The 20,801-nt window shown below is 43.2% G+C and overlaps 1 protein-coding gene across 1 annotated transcript; it reads left to right on the plus strand.

Moving 5' to 3' along the window:
• Positions 1-4,853: 4,853 nt before the first annotated feature.
• LOC106613548 (uncharacterized) lies at positions 4,854-6,777 on the plus strand. The gene is made up of 2 exons (XM_014215921.2): positions 4,854-4,972; positions 5,653-6,777. The coding sequence occupies exon 2, from the start codon at positions 5,809-5,811 to the stop codon at positions 6,661-6,663; it is 855 nt and encodes a 284-aa protein (XP_014071396.2). The 5' UTR covers positions 4,854-4,972; positions 5,653-5,808; the 3' UTR covers positions 6,664-6,777.
• Positions 6,778-20,801: the final 14,024 nt, after the last annotated feature.

Here is a 20,801-nt window from a genome sequence, read left to right on the forward strand (position 1 = left end):
TCACACAGTCAGGAGGAGCTGTCCTAACGAAATGAGGCGTGGTGATTATCGAGGAACTATGTTAAAAAAACAGACTTTGTTGACTTCTGTGAGGCGAATAAAAAAATGAGTGGGATACGTGGAGAGTTGGTCAATCAGCGATAACGGAGTTTTTTATTTATTTTTTATTTAACCTTTATTTAACCAGGAAAGGCTCATTGAGATTTAAAATCTCTTTTTCAAGAGCGTCCTGGCCAAGATAGGCAGGTAAAGCCAGATTCAGATTGGATATTCGATGGCTATTCGCCTGTAGTTTTCCTTACGTCCACCAACAGCAGTTAGGGACAGTCAACATAGTGACAAATCACATTTTTCTAATTTCAAAAGCTCTTTAACCATTACTCATAAAACGTTCAAAACTGGTTCTAGCTAACCCGATGGCATAGACACACATTGCACACAATTTTTTGGGGGTCGATTTACATCTCGCACTATTTAAAATGATTTATTAAAATGTTTGAATTTCAACAGCTCCTTGGTCATGTGACCTACTGACTTCAAACAGGGTTCAGTGGCCCTACACATTGTGTAACAGTATAGCTTCCGCCGCTCTCCTCGCCCCTACCTGGGCTCGGACCAGGGACCCTCTGCACACATCGACAACAGCCACCCTCGAAGCATCGTTACCCATCGCTCCACAAAAGCCATGGCCCTTGCAGAGCAAGGGGAACAACTACTTCAACATCTCAGAGCGAGTGACATCACCAATTAAAACGCTATTAGCGCGCACCCCGCTAACTAGCTAGCCAATTCACATCGGTTACACTCACCCCCCTTTTGACCTCCTCCTTTTCCGCAGCAACCAGTGATCCGGGTCAACAGCATCAATGTAACAGTATAGCTATACTGTTACAATTGCACACCCTTCAGTTTGTCTATTTTCATTTCACACATTTTTACATTAATTTTTCAAATGTTAAAATTTCAATAGCTCCTTGGTCATGTGACCTACTGACTTCAAACAAGGTTCAGAATGTACACTCAACAGGCCTACACATTGCACACCCTTTAGTTTGTCAATATACATCTCAAACGATTTTACATGAATTATTTTAACTTTATAATTTCAGTAGCTCCTTGGTCATGTGACCTACTGACTTCAAACAAGGTTCAGAATGTACACTCAGTGGGCCTACACATTGCACACCCTTTAGGTTGTCCATTTTCATCTCACACAATTTTACATGAATTATCAATGTTTTTCAATTATTCTAATTTCAATAGCTCCTTGGTAATGTGACCTACTGACCTCAAACAAGGTTCAGAATGTCCACTGACTGCCCTTCTATATTGCACACCCTTTAGTTTGTCCCTTTTCATCTCACACGTTTTTACATTAATTTTTCAAACTTTCTAATTTCAATAGCACCTTGGTCATGTCACTTACTGGACTCAAACTGTGTTTTACATGAACTTTTCAAAATGTACAACTTCAAAACCTCTATGGCCTGCGTGCTGACCCCAGCCCCCGAGTCCGGCCGCCCCTGCTTGAACTCAGAGTGCCCCCAACTTGATGGAGGCCTCCTTGTGCACCTGGTAACCTGAAACAAGCTCTGTGCACCTGGTGACCCGCCCGCTTTTATTCGCTCAGAGACTAAGTCTCCAACCCAACCTCCACGGCCTGAGTGCTGCCCCCAGCACCTGAGTCCGGCCGCCCCTGCTCGGACTCTGCGGGGGGCACTCACCTGCCAAAAGAGGCTATCCCGGCGGCTGAGGCTGATTCCGTCAAGCCCGTTACCTTGGCTGTGTTTTTGCTTGATAGTAGGTAGGGACAGTGCGAATCTCGTTCACCATTCATGTGCATCACTAATTAGATGACGAGGCATTTGGCTACCTCAAGAAACTCTTAATTATGTCCCGCCGTTTACCCCCGCTTCATCGAATTTCCTCACTCTGACATGAGGGGGTCACAGCAACCCCGAAGGTGGTTTGAGTGCGACCATGAAGGATAGCATGCTACAGTCAGATATCATCAAATTAACATCCATTCGAGTCATGCCCGGTGGTATCATCAGAGGCTTTTCTGTCTTACAAACTGGACATCAGTTGCCACTACTAACCTTCAGCAGACTTTAACTGGGTTTTTACACCCAATCGACATCAAGTGCCAGCACAATACTTATAGGCTTGAGAACCAGATACCCCTCACAGTATTTACCGGCACTATCGACCTGGTGTAGGAAGAAGCAACAGAAAATAATCATCCCCTTTCAATCATTTGCTTGCCCAAACAGCCCTCCGGGACAGAGCCATGGGAACCACCTTTACCAGCGCTTCATCGATATTCCTCACTTTGACATGAGGAGGTCACAGTCACCCCACAGGGGATTTGAGTGTGACCGCGACAGGTGGGTACACTCCTTTGAATTTCATCAAGTTGACATTCAGTGATCTGTGCCCAGTGGGACCCTAGGCTTCTTCCGTCCGTTTTATGGTTCCGCAGCAAATCAATGGGCGTGGATGGTACTACCCACATCAGAAGTAGGCCTCCCTCCCCAGACAAGCTGGAGATACCTCTCCCCACTTCGTAGGCCATGAGCCAGATCCATGCAACGCCCTATCACTGTGGGGCTAATGGGTTTGGTTTCCGCCTTAAGTCTAGTGAGCGTAGAGGAGACCTCCCCACCTACAATGTGTGGGGCTGGCGTGCGCCGTGCTGGGGAGATCCGCGAGAAGGGCCCGGCGCACATCCAGAGTTTCCGCCGCCAACTGTCAGACCTAACCCCCCACCGGTCCACATTCGGCCCGCTGACGGACACCACCCCGATGAACCCCCGCACGCAGCCCCTTGCGAGACCACGGACGAGGGACCGCGAGATGAGCCGCACAACGAACTTCCAATGGTGGCGAGAGGAGGACGTTGGAGCGACTGCTCCCCCAGCCGCAGCTTGAGCCCAGCTCCGCTTCGCACCCCAGCCCGACCAACCCAGCCCTTAGAGCCAATCCTTATCCCAAAGTTACGGATCTTTTTTTGCCAACTTCTCTTACCTACATTGTCATAACATGCCAAAGGCTGTTCACCTTGGAGACCTGCTGCGGATATTGGTACAGCCCGGCGTGAGATTTACACCCTCTCCCCCGGATTTTCAAGGGCCAGGGAGAGCTCACCAGATGATGCCGAAACCACAACGTTTTTCAGGGCTTTGGCCCCTCTCACGGGGCGAAAACATTCCAGGGCGCCCTGCCTTTCACAAAGAAAAGAGAACTCTCCCCCGGGGCTCCCGACAGCTTCTCCGGGATCGGTCACATTCCCGCACTGGATGCCTTGCTGTGCTCATCTCCGCCAGTCTGTGGACATTCTGAAAGTAGTTTGAGGTCATTAGGTCACATGACCAAGGAGCTATTGAAATTTAAAAGTTAGAAAAATGTATGTAAAAACGTGTGAGATAAAAATGGACAAACCAAAGGATGTGCAATATAGAAGGGTAGTCAGTGGACATTCTGAACCTTGTTTGAGTCCCATAGGTCACATGACCAAGGAAATTCAAAAGTTTGAAAAATGTATGTAAAAACGTGTGAGATGAAAATGGACAAACCAAAGGGTGTGCAATATAGAAGGGTAGTCAGTGGACATGCTCAACCTTGTTTGAGTCAAGTAGGTAACATGACCAAGGAGCAATTGAAATTCAAATGTAAAAAAAAGTTTGCACTTTGTTTACGCTCCCTAACTAATTGAACTTGGAATAGGAAAGGCTGCTCACATTTCTACATATTTATTAGCTTTGGAAAGCGAATTAATGTCAAAATCATGGAAATAAGACCTGTGCAATGTTGAGCACATTCTTTCCAACATCATGACACTTATTTGGAGTCTGTGGTTCGAGTGGTTTGAAAGCTATTGAGGTTTGAAAGCGTGAATATCCATCGAATATCCAACTTGAAACCGTCTTTACCTCGGTTCAGCAATAAGACATTGACAAAATGGGCACCTTCCTACATTTGCATGCATTCTGGAGAGAGACGCACCATATCTTCGCCCCCCCCCCCCCCCACACTTCATCCAACATTTAAAATTATTCTCAAAACACATTATCTTCACACATATTTTAGATGCTTTTCACTGACTGCTGCAACTCAATCAGCTAAACCTATTGCCACGCGCACTACCCAAATTGCCGGCTTTCCAAACACACTTGTGATTAGAAACAATCCACAACAAAAACATGTAAGAAGCTATTGATCCTCTGTGGCTAAGTCATGCTCCCTGATGAAGTATTTTGAATTATTTTATTTAGACAGGAGTAATTATATAATTTTAACGAAACGTCAATTTACTTTAGGGCAAGTTTAGGACTTGATATTATTCCCATAGAAACGCATTGGGTTTACACTGGACAGATTTTGGACCATGACGCCATCCGTGCTGGAGAGGAAGGTGTATCACAAGTAATGCTTTACTGGTTTCACTGTGTTGGTGGATAGTTCAGAACCAGGTGTGGATTCATTTGTCTGGGCTATAGGACAAAGCAGCTTTCCAAAACAAGCTTTTAACATTGCTATAGTTTAATTAACAAGAATTATCCACATAGTAGGCTACATATTGAGCTTTTTCAATTTCTTCAAAAAAATATTATTTGCCTGCATAGTCAATTGCTACAGATATCTGGAATAGAATGAAAAAGTTATTTGAAAAACGATCCTGCCTGTGTTGGTTTGTTTAACCGTTAGTCTATGTGGTTTAACAGTTTCGTTGTACTGTAATTGTACAGCAAGTGTTCATCGGTGAATGGCGTTCAAATGGTGCCCCTAGTGGTTTAGCGTCAACCATGCATGAAACTAACGAGCGCTCTTCTCTTTTCCTCTATGGTATTTCACCTTGTTGGCTGTGTGAGCGCACAAGAGTGTAACCTAAAGTCGACGATTCGCATCGAAATTTGAGGCAAACGACTGGGAATTTCAAACAACATTACCTGAACGATGGAACTGATCAAATGTAAGTAAGATCAAGTGCTCTCAAAGGCGTTGTAGACTATTTGATGTTTTCATCACCAAGAGAGGATTTCTTTATCTAGTATATTCTAACCGAATTGTTAAATGACAATCAGTGATCTTAGAAGATACTGTATGTTGGTCATTAAAGAACAAGTTAAACGAGAGAACTATAATGGTACTAACATTTTTCATTTTTAATCAAGGTAGCCAAATGTGTAAACAGTTTAGTTTATTGGCTTTGTCAGTCTTGAACTGATATTGCATATTTATGTAGTCTAGAATACACTTTTAATAAGATAAGGTCACTACCACAATGTTGTCTATGAATGTCTGCGTGTAGCTTTGCAAATAGGTCTATAGAAGCAATAATTTATTTGACTTGCAGAACAAAAGTGTGATTGGACTTGTTCTTTCTGTACGTATGAACAATAACAATGAGTCCTGAATGTGTTATTCTCTGTGGGGAAAAAAACGGGGCATCAGTGTGTTGCAGAGCGAAGGATAATAATACCCTTGATTTATCTAGTCTTTGTAGCATTTATTACACATGGATGCATAATGCATCTCTCCCTCAATGTCAGTTCAATTACCTTTAGACCTGTGTGACAATGACCTATTTCCAGAAAACCCATTTCTATGGAAGGAACACATCATCATTACTCTTCTGTCTATCTCTTGTAGGGCAGAGAAAACCATGACCTGACCTGTATCTGGACTGGACTATCTTGTCATTAATCAAGACTATTGCATTGTATCTGAATCCATAAGGCAATTAAGTAATATGCAATCATAAAAAAGATCTTGAGTTAGACCGTACCCATCATCAAGCCTAGAGAGATGGTCCTTTCCGACAAAAGCTCCAAGACCTCAGGGCCCAAGAAAGCATGCAGAAAATGGGGCCTGTGGCCCCAGAGTTTCCCCTCCCCGGCCCTGTGCTGCGCCTGTGGCCTGGGGATCATGCTGGCGGGCATCAACATCACCTTGGTGGGGGCTTTCACTTTCAAGTCCTTCATCCCCGCCAGCAACCCATCCATCGTCATTGGGCCACTGCTCCTAATAGTGGCTCTGTCCTTTTTTGGGGCATGCTGCGTGTGTAGCCGACGGGCCCCGGCCCGCGATAGCCGTAAGGCCAAGGGGGCCGAGAGCTGGGGGCTGATGCGGATGGGGGCCGGCGCAACGTTTGAGATGGAGACGAGCGAACACACGCTGCAGGACACCACCGCCGTGCAGCTCAGTCCCATCAACTCCCCGAGCTCCTCCCACAAGTCTAGTAACTCCACCCATAGGGACACCCCTGCACTGCGGGCCTGTGAGGATGACCCTGCCTCCAGGGCCTGTGAGCTTGCCATCTCAGAGACCTATAATATAGATGTGACACCTGATGACCAGGTCTTGACCGCAGAGGACCAGGCATTGACCTCTGAGGAACAGGCAATGACCTCTGAGGACCAGGCATTGACCTCTGAGGACCAGGCATTGACCTCTGAGGACCAGGCATTGACCTCTGAGGACCAGGCATTGACCTCTGAGGACCAGGCAATGACCTCTGAGGACCAGGCATTGACCTCTGAGGACCAGGCATTGACCTCTGAGGACCAGGCATTGACCTCTGAGGACCAGGCATTGACCTCTGATATTGAATATAAGGAGAACATCCAGATGAAGGCTATACACAAGCCTTACCCAATGTAGCAGGGCTGTGTCTCCTGGCTATTACATAAACTGGTGCAGTATACTCTTCTGGTACTATATACAGTGCATTCGGAAAGTATTCAGACCCTTTCACTTTTTCCATGTTTTGTTACGTTACAGCCTTATTCTAAAATGTAGGAAATCATTTTTCAATCTACACACAATACCCCATAATGACAAAGCAAAAACATTTCTTTTTATATATATATTTTTTTATTTTATTTATTTAAATGGAAGTATAACATTTAATTAAGTATTCAGACCCTTTACTCAGTACTTTGTTGAAGCTCCTTTGGAAGCAATTACAGCCTTCGAGTCTTCTTGGGTATGACGCTACAAGCTTGACACGCCTGTATTTGGGGAGTTTCTCCCATTCTTCTCTGCAGATCCTCTCAAGCTCTGTCAGGTTGGATGGGGAGCGTCGTAGCACAGCTATTTTCAGGTCTCTCCAGAGATGTTTGATTGGGTTCAAGTCTGGGCTCTGGCTGGGCCACTCAAGGATATTCAGAGACAAGTCCCGAAGTCACTCCTGGGTTGTCTTGGCTGTGTGCTTAGTGTCGCTGTCCTGTTGGAAGGTGAACGTTTGCCCCCAGTCTGAGGTTCTGGGCGCTCTGGAGCAGGTTTTCATCAAGGATCTCTCTGTACTTTGCTCCATTCATCTTTCCCTCGATCCTGACTAGTCTCCCAGTCCCTGCCACTGAAAAACATCCCCACAGCATGATGCTGCCACCTCTATGCTTCACCATAGGGATGGTGCGATGTTTCCTCCAGATGTGACACTTGACATTCAGGCCAAAGAGTTCAATCTTGGTTTCATCAGACCAGAGAATCTTGTTTCTCCTTTGGTGCCTTTTGGCAAACTCCAAGCGGGCTGTCATGTGACTTTTACTGAGGAGTGGCTTCCATCTGGCCACTCTACCATAAAGGCCTGATTGGTGGAGTGCTGCATAGATGGTTGTCCTTCTGGAAGGTTCTCCCATCTCCACAGAGGAACACTGGAGCTCTGTCAGAGTGACCATCGGGTTCTTGGTCACCTCCCTGACCAGGGGCTTCTCCCCCGATTGCTCAGTTTAGCCGGGCGGCGAGCTCTAGGAAGAGTCTTGGTGGTTCTGAACTTCTTCCATTTAAGAATGATGGAGGCCACTGTGTACTTGGGGACCTTCAGTGCAGTTGAAATGTTTTGGTACCCTTCCCCAGATCTGTGCCTTGACACAATTGGAGCTCTACGGACAATTCCTTCAACCTCATGGCTTGGTTTTTGCTCTGACATGCACTGTCAACTGTGGTACCTTACATAGACAGGTGTGTGCCTTTCTAAATCATGTCTAATTAATTGAATTTACCACAAGTGGACTACAATCAAGTTGTGGAAACATATCAAGGATGATCAATGGAAACAGGATTCACCTGAGCTCAATTTCTCATAGCAAAGGGTCTGAATACTTATGTAAATAAGGTATTTCATTTTTTTTTAAATTGAAATTTGCAAACATTTCTATAAACCTGTATTCACTTTGTCATTATGGGGCATTGTGTGTCGATTGATGAGGATGTTTTAGAACAAGGCTGTAACGTAACAAAATGAAGAAAAAGGGAATGCACTGTAAACTGTGGCTACTGGAGTCTCTGGTCAAGAAGTTTCATCCTGGATATTTTTTGGGGATCATTTGAACCCATGAATGGCCATGATCTATGGTGGGCTGTGGTCATGAACCCAATTGTAAAATGGGATGAAGTGCATGTTCGAAAAACGAAAAACAAATCAATATGTTCTACTGTGCATATTTTTAAAGACTGTTACATTATGCGTTTAAACTTAACCTTGTCCCCAGACTCAATTGCTATGACATAGAGAGCCGGCTGAAGGATGAGGTTAATTCAGACGTGGAAAGAGGTGTTGACTAGATTATCTCAGATATTATAAGGGCAAGCTCTGCCAGTCAGTCTCAGCGTCAGTTAATGTCTACGTCCCAAATGGCACCATATTCCCTTTAGGGCTCTGGTTTAAAGGAGTGCGCTATAAAGGAAATAGGTGCCATTTGGGACGCATAAAATATGAGGAGAAAAAAAATGAAGAAGAGGAGAACTAAGCTTCTGATTCGTTGTAGATTGTGTCGGTATCCCTGTCTGGCTAAGTCTAGTCCTCAGTATGAGAAAAACATACTGTTAATCTTGTTGGATGTTGTACTAAGATCTGGGGACTGTGGGGAGGATGATGGCTACATTTACAGCCAAACCCCCTTTGGTGAGGAGCTTATATGAAGTACAGTTAAAGCATTTAAAGGGACAGTTCACCCAAATTACAAAATCCAGTAAGCAATCTTTGGACAACGTAAAACAGCAATCTGTGCTTTGGTTTTGTGTACCTGGCCACCTGACTGCATATCCGGTAAGGAAACCAATATGTAATTTAGTAATTTGGGTGAACTATGCCTTTAAGACTGTAAAAACATCATGGACAGTACCAGCATAGAACCTGCACAGACCCTGTCATACTATTTTGAGATTTTCTTCTTTCTTTTCTTGGCCTATTGGTAAGTCCTGTTACCTTGGACACCGTATGTACAGTAAAAGGGACAACTTAGTATTTACAGCAAAGTAAGGCTCCCTTAGTAATGAAAGCTGGTGAATCATTGGCTAGCAGAAACTGTGATTCCTGTGATGTTCTCTCTGTGTCACCTGCAAGTATTGCATTGTAGTACTAATGTAGAGCATTAAAATATATATGTCCTTTGCATTTTATTCTTATACTGTATGCTAGGATGAGGGAGATGGTATTCGCTGTAACTGTTGTACAATAAATGTGATGGGTTTGTTGGGAAAACATAAAGAAAATACTGTTTGCAACCAAAACTGACTCAGATATACAGTATGCTTACATTTCAGATATACTGCAGGACAAACATTCTGGGAGTCTAAATGTAGCAAGCCTCCTAAACCAGATCTCCCCCTTGTAGCCTGGGGATGAGATTAACACGCAGCTGACACCAGACAGTAGACAAGTTTCAGACAAGACAGTATACACTGAGTGTACAAAACAATAGGAACACCTTCCTAATATTGAGTTGCACCCGATTTTGCCCTCAGAACCAAGGGCACAACTTGCACAGCACTTTTGTCCCCCCCCCAGTTTTGTCATTGGAATGTGATACAAAACGAGGAAACGGTGTGTTTTAGGACCATGTGGATGCCTCCGAGCGGTCGGGTAGGCTGTGATGCCCCCCTTTTCTAAAACCAAAGTTGCGCCCCTGCTCAGAACAGCCTCAATTTGTCGGGGCATGGACTCTACAAGGTGTCAAAAGCATTCCACAGGGATGCTGGCCCACATTGACTCCAATGCTTCCCACAGTTTTGTCAAGTTGGCTGGATGTCTTTTGGTTGGTGGACCATTCTTTATACACACAGGAAACTGTTAAGAGTGAAAAACCCAGCAGCACTGCAGTTCTTAACACACTCAAAACGTGTGTCTGGCACCTACTACCATACCTCGTTCAAAGGCACTTAAATCTTTTGTCTTGCCCATTCACCCTCCGAATGGCACACAGCACACATAACACAATCCACGTCTCAATTGTCTCAAGGCTTAAAGATCCTTCTTTAGCCTGTCTTCTCCGCTTCATCTGCACTGATTGAAGTGGATTTAACAAGTGACATCAATAAGGGAAATGGATTCACCTGGTCAGTCTGTCATGGAAAGAGCAGGTGTTGCTGATGTTATGTACACTCAGTGAAAACTAGACCAGGCAGGATGTGGGGATAATTCTGTCTTATCAGCAAGGATCCTGTGCAGTGAATACAAAACAGCTCCTTCAGCTCTTTCCACAGCATTGTGCCCACCACCACCACTTGGCATTTCACCCAACAGGCCGTGGCAAGGCGAGACTGTCTGTTTACTCATCGTTACACATCTGCTGTCCGCAAACACAGCTAGCCACACAACCATACATTACAACGAGCAGAGTTCACAGCAGACAAGACCAGTGCAGAGGAAGCAGATGCTCCAAGTTGACACAAAATGGCCGTCGGGTATTTCAATAACACATTATGTAATGCCTTCAGAAAGTATTCATACCCCTTGACTTACTCCACATTTTGTTGTGTTACAGCACGTGTCAAACTCCTTCCACGGAGGACCGAGTGTCTGCGGGTTTTCGCTCCTCCCTTGTACATGATTGTTGAATTAAGGTCACTGATTAGTAAGGAACTCCCCTCACCTGGTTGTCTAGGTCTTAATTGAAAGGAACAACCAGCAGGACCTTCATGGAATGAGTTTGACTCTCCTGTGTTAAAGCCTGAATTCAAAATGGATGAAATAGATTTGTTTTTCTCACCCATCTACACCTAGACCAGGGGTCTTTTCACAGTCCCTTAATCCAGAACAAATTCAAGAAAGCGTACAGTATTTTATAGAGCCCTTATTGCATGGAACTTCCTTCCGTCTCATATTGCTCAAATAAACAGCAAACCTGGTTAAAAGAACAACAACAGACAAAGCAACACCTCGCGGCACAACACCTCTCCACTATTTGACCTAGACAGTTTCTGTGTATGCATTGATATGTAGGCTACATGTGCCTTTAACAATGTTTTATGTAGTTCTGTCCTTGAGCTGTTCTCTGTCTATTGATGTTCTGTATTATGTCATTCTGTATTATGTTTCATGTTTTGTGTGGACCCCAGGAAGAGTAGCTGCTACTTATGCAACAGTTAATGGGGATCCTAATAAAATACCAAATACCAAAAACACATAATATCACAGAATGATGAAGTGAAAGCATGTTTTTAGACATTTTTACATAAGTATTCACACCCCTGAGTCAATACTTTGTAGAATCACCTTTGGCAGCATCCCGGAGTCGCCTCTTCACTGTTGCCGTTGAGACTGGTGTTTTGCAGGTACTATTTAATGAAGCTGCCAGTTGAGGACTTGTGAGGCGTCTGTTTCTCAAACTAGACAGCGTTGTACAAGATCTTCAGTTTCTTGGCAATTTCTCGCATGGATTAGCCTTCATTTCTCAGAACAAGAATAGACTGTCAAGTTTCAGAAGGAAGGTCTTTGTTTCTGGTTATTTTGAGCCTGTAATCGAACCCACAAATGCTGATGCTCTAGATACTCAACTAGTCTGAAGAAGGCCAGTTTTATTGCTTCTTTAATCAGCACAACAGTTTTCAGCTGTGCTAACATAATTGCAAAAGGGTTTCCTATTGATCAATTAGCTTTTTAAAAAGATAAACTTTTAGCTAACACAATGTGCCATTAGAACACATGACTGATGGTTGCTGATAATGAATACCTAGGATAGGATAAAGTAATCCTTCTAACCCCCCCCCTAAAAGATTTAGATGCACTATTGTAAAGTGGTTGTTCCACTGGATATCATAAGGTGAATGCACCAATTTGTAAGTCGCTAAATGACTTAAATGTAAATGTAAAATAATGGGCCTCTGAATGCCTATGTAGATATTCCATAAAAAAATCTGCTGTTTCCAGCTACAATAGTCATTTACAACATTAACAATGTATTTCTGTATTATATTAACTGTATTAACTGTATTTCTGATCAATTTGATGTTGTTTTAATGGACAAAAAATGTCCATTAAAACAACTTTCAAAAACAAGGACATTTAAACAACAGTGACCCCAAACTTTTGAACGGTAGTGTACATATTACCTCAATTACCTCGACTAATCCGTACCCCTGCACGTTGACTCGGTACAGGTACCCCCTGTACAGTAACTTCACCATCCAAAGTGTAGTTTAATAACTTCACCATGCTCAAAGGGATATTCAATGACTACTTTATTTTGTATTTTTACCCATCTACCAATAGGTGCGAGGCATTGGAAAACCTCCCTGGTCTTTTTGGTTGTATGTGTGGGAGTGGTGTAAACACTATTATTGCGCACAGAGCTAGTCCATGCAACTTATTATGTGACTTGTTAATCACATTTTTACTCAAGACATTTCAGCTTCTCATTTTTTATGAATTTGTAAAAAATGTGAAAACATCATTCGACTTTGAAATTATTGTGTGGAGGCCAATGACCAAAAAAATAATAATTTTAATACATTTTAAATTCAGGCTGTTACACAACAAAATGTGGGAAAAGCCAAGGGGTGTGAATACGTTCTGAAGGCACTGTAAATCTGGCATTGTTGCCACTTGAGATGGAGTAGGGACAGCGCACACGAAGTTAGGTTGATTTATGTTTGCACTGATCTAATTTGGCTGGATGCATCCAGAGAAGATTAGGGTTACATCCCAAATGGCACCCTATTCCCTGTATGGTGCACTACTTTTGACCCAAAAGTGGTGCACTTTATAGGGAATAGGGTGCCATTTGGGACACAGACTGGATGTGTTACGATGAACCACAGTCACAGTGGCCGTAGATTCATTTGTATACCTTCATGGGAATATTCATTACATAGGATCTGAATTGCAATCACTGGCGACAATAATTGCTTACGGAGGCAAAATTCTAATGTGATTTGGGAGCCCATTTCCCTTTCTCTTCTCTCATTGGGGACCAGTGCTTTGTGTATTTAATAACGCTGACATTGGGACTAAAGGCCTAATCGCTTGGTCATGTCAGGGGCAGATCACAAGGTTATTGCCTATATAATTCAGTAAAGCATTGCATTTCTCATTAGCCTGTGCTCAGGGCCATTACACACTTACCATGCAAGCCTTGTCATGCAAATGTCATGCTTTGAATGAAGAATGCATTCAAAACTCTAACAAATAAAGTGGGGTATAGGAAATACAAATAACCTCATATGAAGATTTGATAAATGGTGAATTCTGGTAAAAATTATATTTGAATTATTGTCCTATTTTTTTTTTTAAATGATTTGTTGAAGACATGCAATTATTACTCAGACAAACATTTTATTTGACAGTCAGACAAAGTTATTTGAACCCCTGTCTCCATCTAGTGAATAAAGGTGGAAAAGACACCAGCGGTCAATTTGTATGTAGTATACTGTATAATTCTGTCACTAGAGGGAGATCTAACCATTCACAATAGAAGGCAGAGAAAGTGTGAGACCGTGCAAGGCTTGGCACAAAAGACGTCAGTCATATCTAGATGTTATTTTTACGCCTGCTAAATTATGTTAATAGCCAGCAGCATACCACCTGCATCCCACTGCTGGCTTACCACTGAAGCTAAGCAGGTTTGGTCCTAGTTGGTCCCTGGATGAGAGACCAGATGCTGCTAGAAGTGATGTTGGATGTCCAGTAGGAGGTTACACTATCCTCTGGTAAAAATAAATCCCCCAGGGCAGTGATTGGGGACATTGCCCTGTGTAGGGTGCTGTCCCAATCTGGCCCTCATAACATCATGGCTACCTAATCATCCCCAGCTTCCAATTGGCTCATTCATCTCCCTTGTAACTATTCCCCAGGTTGTTGCTCTAAATTCAATTTTTTTTCCTCAGTCAATTTACCTGGTAAATAACAGGTAATAAAATATATGCTCTGTATTGTATTCAATTTTCTGACCAAATGAATTATTAGATCATTTATTTATAATCTTCAACACTTGTGAGAGTTGCTTTGATCATAGTGTCTTTGTAAGATCTAACAATCAGATCAATCTAATCAAAACGATCATGTCTTTAATGGCATCTTAGGATTCATTACGTTGGATATAACATATTGCTTTCTTCGATGTTGTAGATCCAAGGACTCTGGAGTCGGAATAGAATTTATTGACGTATGTAATAACAGGGTTGAGAAATGATTGTACATTTTCCAAAATTCCCAGGTTTTCCAGAAATCCTGGTTTGAATTTGGCAACCCTGGATAGGAATATTAATGCAAGACTTTGTCACTGTCCTTGGGCCCCAATTTCTTCAACAACTTTTTGTTCAGCGAGAAAGAGAGAACGTATCCTCCAGTGGCCCTGAACCGCTCTAGCCTACTAACTTGAGATGCTAAACACACTTTTCCCAGGGGAAATATACCCGGGCACGAGATGATTCTGGAAGATAGAACAATAGCAAGGTGAACTGTCTTTTGACGCTCTTTGCACAAAACTATCAGCTGCAGGTGAATGACCAGGAACGTGAGAGTTTGTAACGACCTCACTATATATTATAATAGCGCATTTATAAGGATAAACATTATGCTTTAAAAATGGACCGCTTTCAGTCAAAGTCAAAATGTCAAACATTATTTTGATTCTCTTAAAATTCCACCTTTTCTGAAGCATCCAGTTTCCAGTTATATTGCACATGTATCCTTCCTTCTGTCATAACAATATAAAATAAAACATACAAACAAACAACGATTTAATTGGCATTTTTCATTACTGAATAATATCAATTTTACATTAAAGAAGGAGTGCCTTCTTTAATAGCGTTAAGTCTATTAACTAATGCATGAAGCCATTGTCTCGAGCCTTGTGGTGTCTTTGATTTCCTATGTAAATCACCAGCCCGATTACAAAATGAGCCGCGTGGTGCACTTGTCTTCTCGCTGCAGTGGGCTCTTCTGTATCCTGATGACTGCTGTAGTATAGGTGCTGCTGAGTGCTGACTCGGCTATTGTAAAAACAAATGATATGTCTGTCTTCTTGTCCCAATAATCCACATCTATTTCAACAGGGAGGAGGAAACGGCATTAAAGCCGAATGGAGGATATTACTATTATTATTCATCTCATGATAAATGCATAAATGTCCACCAAAGCTGAATCCGACATCGTATTCTAATGGCCTGATTGCTCTATTCAGATATATTAATTTCTCGCCTCATTCTCTAGCAGCCCTGCCCCCTCCTTTTAATGCCAAACTGGTCATATTTTGTTCCCAGATTAGCATAGAGGCAGGCTGACAGTTGCCTCTGCTCAAGGTATTTAGGAGACATAATTCATTCATAGATCTAGAAGTGCTCTCGTTTGTCATCCCCGTTTTTCTGCCGACTGACGCTTTCCACCATTTCCTCTGGGTGGTGTGTGTGTGTGTGTGTGTGTGTGTGTGTGTGTGTGTGTCAGGGGAGGGGCAGGCCATCTGATGTATTAGCTGGCATATGCAAGCAATGAATTATCAAGGAGGAGGAAAGGGAAAAGGAGTCAATGATCCCCTCCTAGAGAGAGAGTCCAGGCCTGTGTGGCCTAAGGGGCCCTTTCTGTATTCACCCAATCATTTCACAGGAAAGTGTGCAGAGGGACCTAGGGAGTAGTGTAGGAGGGAGAGAAGATGGAGCACCAGTGCTCATGAACATACCCACACACACACTCTTTCCTTTCCTCAAGCTCACTCTCACTCTTGCCCCCTTTTATGCACGCACGCACGCACGCACACACACACACACACACACACACACACACACACACACACACACACACACACACACACACACACACACACACACACACACACACACACACACACACACACACACACACACACACACACACACACACACACACACACTGTCAAGGGCAGGAACTTGAGCGGCGTTCTGATCACTTCAGTAATAATCAATTTTTATACACACCTACTCCTGACTGATTCGGCTGAGCTGGAATAGCCATGCCGTGACCGGCAGCCATTTTGCCATCATGTCCCAGTTTTCCTCCTTTCCTCTCTGCCTTTCCTCAAATCAAAATGTGGCCCTGATTGACTGTACTGCTCTGACTAATAGAGTGGATACGGCAAATGGAATAACAGTTTTTCCCCTCTCTCTTTCTCCCTCTCTCCCTCTTTCCCTCACTCTCTCATATTTCCACAGATTGAGCGTTTCGATCCTTATTTTGATGAGGACGAGCCACTGGTGCGCCGGCGGGTGGCGGATGCCGATGCCTCAGACGGCGGCGGCACGTGGTGGCAGCCTGGGCCGGCGGAGCCTCCCGTGACTGACAGGGCTGACAATTAGGTCGTTAGACAGCATTATTGTACGTCCCAAATGGCACCCTATTCCCTTTGTAGTGCACTACTTTTGACCAGTGGCTATACATAGGGAATATGGTGCCATTTGGGACGCACACTATGAGTGGGCTGATAGATGGCTGATAGCTCCGTAATGGGTTTTTAATGCTGGAATCTAAGCGGAGTGCCACCGGGGACAGCAGGCATTATGTGCAACCAGACAGGTGGGTTCCTCCACAAGAAAGGGAGAAACTCTCTTGGGTTCTGAGGGAAGGATGAAGGGAGGAGGGGAAGAGGGGAGGAAAGAGGAGGAGAGAGGCTAAAAATAAAACAGCCCAGCGACTGATCCTGTTCAACACAAGGAGAAAATAAAGTGTTTTTCACTGGATGACTGACCTGGTTTTAGTTCCTCCATACTCCTGTGTGGTGTCCATAACAGGACTTGCTTCAAGGTCAAGCTGCCCTAATATGGACACCGTACTTCTGCTCTTCACTTTGATCTGGTAGAGAAGGCCCGTTTATAAAAACGTTTTTGCCTTCTTTTGTTTTGGAATGATTTGTTAATTGTAGTAGGGGTCTTAAGGAAATCACAAGGGAGAGAAAATTGTCTCCACCATCCAAATGATTGTATTTCCTAAGAGGTGAAGTGGTGTTTTAAATCGTTTTAATCTGAGATGGCTCAATGGCAGTAGGGAACTAATTTTAAAACAATGGACAACATCCCCATCCCTTTGTATTGTTGTATTGTAAAGATTTACCATTTGGCACAGTGCACATTGAATCCAAGCTGCCCAGAGTTTTAAAATCCAGATTTTTTAATTTATTTTTTAAATGTATCTAAATTTAGCCCATATAACGATAAACTTTTAAGTTATAAGACATAGGCTAATGCGTACGGGGTGTTACAGAGGGATAGTTTAGGGAGAGATTAGGGAGAGCGAATCAAAACTCTCGTAAAGCTCCATCAAAAACGGAGCGGTTGTTTGGTGCTGGGCATCGACTGATGCCTGATGCTTTATGCTTTTAAAAGAAGGAGGGGCTTGGAGGAGAGCTTTGGCAGCCAGCATTGAGTGACTGACTCTGAGAGTGCATCCCAAATGGCATCCTATTCCATATACAGTGCACTGCTTTTGACCAGAGGCCTATGGGTGGGCTCCGGTCAGAAGTAGTGCACTATATAGGGAATAGGGCGCAATTTGGGACACCACACCCCGACTCTGTCTACTACCAAAGCCGCACTTCTTTCTCCCTTTGGCTCTGCCATTGAGAATGAATGGGCCTCTTCACAGCCATCGTGGACCTGGAGAGCCCCAAGTGGTGGTGTTGGGTAGAAGAACTCACAAGAGGGAGGAGATGGATGCTGTTTAGAAGGTGAATAATGGTGGTTGCCTTCTCAGGCTGTTTCTGATTTGGCTACATGAATCATACTGTATCACTGTGCTTCATCTAATAGCAGAACCAAATGACCTGGACGGCAGTTGATATTACATTAAAAGTACATGGTGCAAGTGATCAATGCCGTTCGAGATTCTGCAAAGATTATAACAGCAATTATTATGAAGATCTCTACAGACCTTCACGCTTCATATGATTACATACGAAGACATGTAGAGTTGGAGTAGCCTCAAACTGTGGCCATGGATGTGCTTTTCATTTTAAGGTTGAATCTTACATTAGTTTGTAAGATAACCTTAAATTAAGGCTATTGACTGTATTCCAAAAGTAATATTTAATTGTGTTTGGTTGACAACACAACCAAATATCAGCATTTATAGGAGATGTATTTATTGCTTGGATAGTTCTGTCTGTGACACTGATCTATTCTAGCTTTAATTCCAGTTTCTCAAAAAGTAATTGATATGTTGGATGTCAACCAAAAACGGAAGTTATGGAATAGGACTACATCAAATCAAACTTTAAGTGCACTTTAAATAACATGGATTTGATTTAGTCATATTCTTTCACTTAGATTGTTGGTTGAGATTTCAGATTAGAATCTAACGTATTCATTTTTAATTTGTAGACAAACTGGACTACTGTCAGTCAGTGGCACAGATGAAACTATGCAAACAGAAGATACATCACCTTCAAATGTTGATATTTGGTTGCGTTGAAAACCCAAAACAATTCAATATCACCAAGTAACATTACATTTTAAATCAACCACAGCTTGAAACACTAGGCCTATTGTATTGTTGATTGTCTGTTGATGACTTTGCAAAATTGTAGGGCTAATAATAAAGTGTGGTCACATTTCAGTTGCTCTGTTAAAACTACCGTTTGGAATGAATTACTTAGCAATAGTGAATCTACACTGAACGAAAAAATATAAACGCAACATGTAAAGTGTAGCTGGTCCCATGTTTCATGAGCTGAAATAAAAGATCCCTGAAATGTTCCATATGAACAAAAAGCTTATTTCTCAAATGTTGTGTACAAATTTGTTTACATACCTGTTAGTGAACATTTCTCCATCCACCTGACGTGGCATATCAAGAAACTGATTAAATAGCAGGATCATTACACAGGTGCACCTTGTGCTGGGGACAAGAAAAGGCCACTCTAAAATGTGCAGATTTGTCACACAACACAATGCCACAGATGTCTCAAGATTTGAGGGAGTGTGCAATTGGCATGCTGACTGCATGAATGCCCACCAGAGCTGTTGCCAGAGAATTGAATGTTCATTTCTCTACCATAAGCCGTTTTAGAGGATTTGGCAGTACGGCCAACCAACCTCACAACCGCAGACCGCGTGTAACCACGCCAGCCCAGGACCTCCACATCCGGCTTCTTCACCTGCGGGAGTGTCTGGGACCAGCCACCCGGACAGCTGATGTAACTGGGATTGCACAACTAAAGAATTTCTGCACAAACTGTCAGAAACCGTCTCAGGGAAGCTCATCTGCATGCTCGTCGTTCTCACCAGGGTCTTGATGTGACAGTAGTTCAGCGTTGTAACCGACTTCAGTGGACAAATGCTTACCTTCGATGGCCACTAGCATGCTGGAGAAGTGTGACCTTCACTGATGATTCCCGGTTTCAACTGTACTAGGCAGATGTCAGACTGTGTATGGCGTTGCGTTGTGTGGGCGAGCGGTTTACTGATGTCAACGTTGTGAGCAGAGTGCCCCATGGTGGCGGTGGGGTTATGGTATGGTACATGCATAAGCTACGGGCAACAAACACAATTACATTTGATCAATGGCAATTTGAATGCACAGAGATACCGTGACGAGATCCTGAGGCCCATTGTCGTGTCATTCATCCGACGCCATCACCTCATGTTTCAGCATGATAATGCACGGCCCCGTGTCGCAAGGATCTGTACACAATTCCTGGAAGCTGAAAATGTCCCAGATATTCCATGGCCTGCATACCTACTAGACATGTCACCCATTGAGCATGTTTGGGATGCTCTGGATCGACGTGTACGACAGCGTCTTCCAGTTCCAGCCAATATCCAGCAATTTCGCACAACCATTGAAGAGGACTGGGACAACATTCCGCAAGCCACAATCAACAGCCTGATCAACTCAATGCGAAGGAGATGTGTCGCGCTACATGACGCAAATGGTGGTCACACCAGATACTGACTGGTTTTCTGATCCACACCCTTACCTTTTTTCTAAGGTATCTGTGACCAACAGATGTATATCTGTGTTCTCAGTCATGTGAAATCCATAGATTAGGTCCTAATTCATTCATTTAAATTGACTGATTTCCTTATGAACTGTAACTTTGTAAAATATTTGAAATTGTTGCTTGTTGCGTGTATATTTTTGTTTAGTGTATTTAGTTTTAAAGTGGTGATCTCTCAACAATCATTCTCACAATAGCACATTGGTAATAGTCAGTGATACAGTAAATATCATAGCTGGAGATACATTTTCCAGTAGGAGGTGCTGCCCAGCTTTCTTTTTTCCTCCTGATAGTGGCTATAACATTGAAAATCTGAGATTGTTTTAAAGGTACAAATACAACATATTTTATACAAGGTCTATGTTGACATTTGGTTACCATGATGACATAATCCTGTGGTTGAAATATCCCCCTCAAAACAGCAGTTCATGACTTTTTTCAAAACCAATGTATTTCCCACCTAGATTCCACATCACAATACGTTGACAAATTACATTGACACAACGTTGATTCAACTCGTTGGTGCCCAGTGGGCAAGTTCCTCTGCGGGGATCCTACTAGTTGGAGATGAGAAAGGCTGATAACAATACAACTCAAGTCATTGAGCTGCAGTCT

This window comes from Salmo salar, chromosome ssa10, assembly GCF_905237065.1.
Source record: "Salmo salar chromosome ssa10, Ssal_v3.1, whole genome shotgun sequence".
Taxonomy (NCBI): Eukaryota; Metazoa; Chordata; class Actinopteri; order Salmoniformes; family Salmonidae; genus Salmo; species Salmo salar.

Coding starts and splice junctions, on each gene's coding strand:
- LOC106613548 (XM_014215921.2), top strand. CDS start 5,809: ATGGTCCTTTCCGACAAAAGCTCCAAGACCTCAGGGCCCAAGAAAGCA.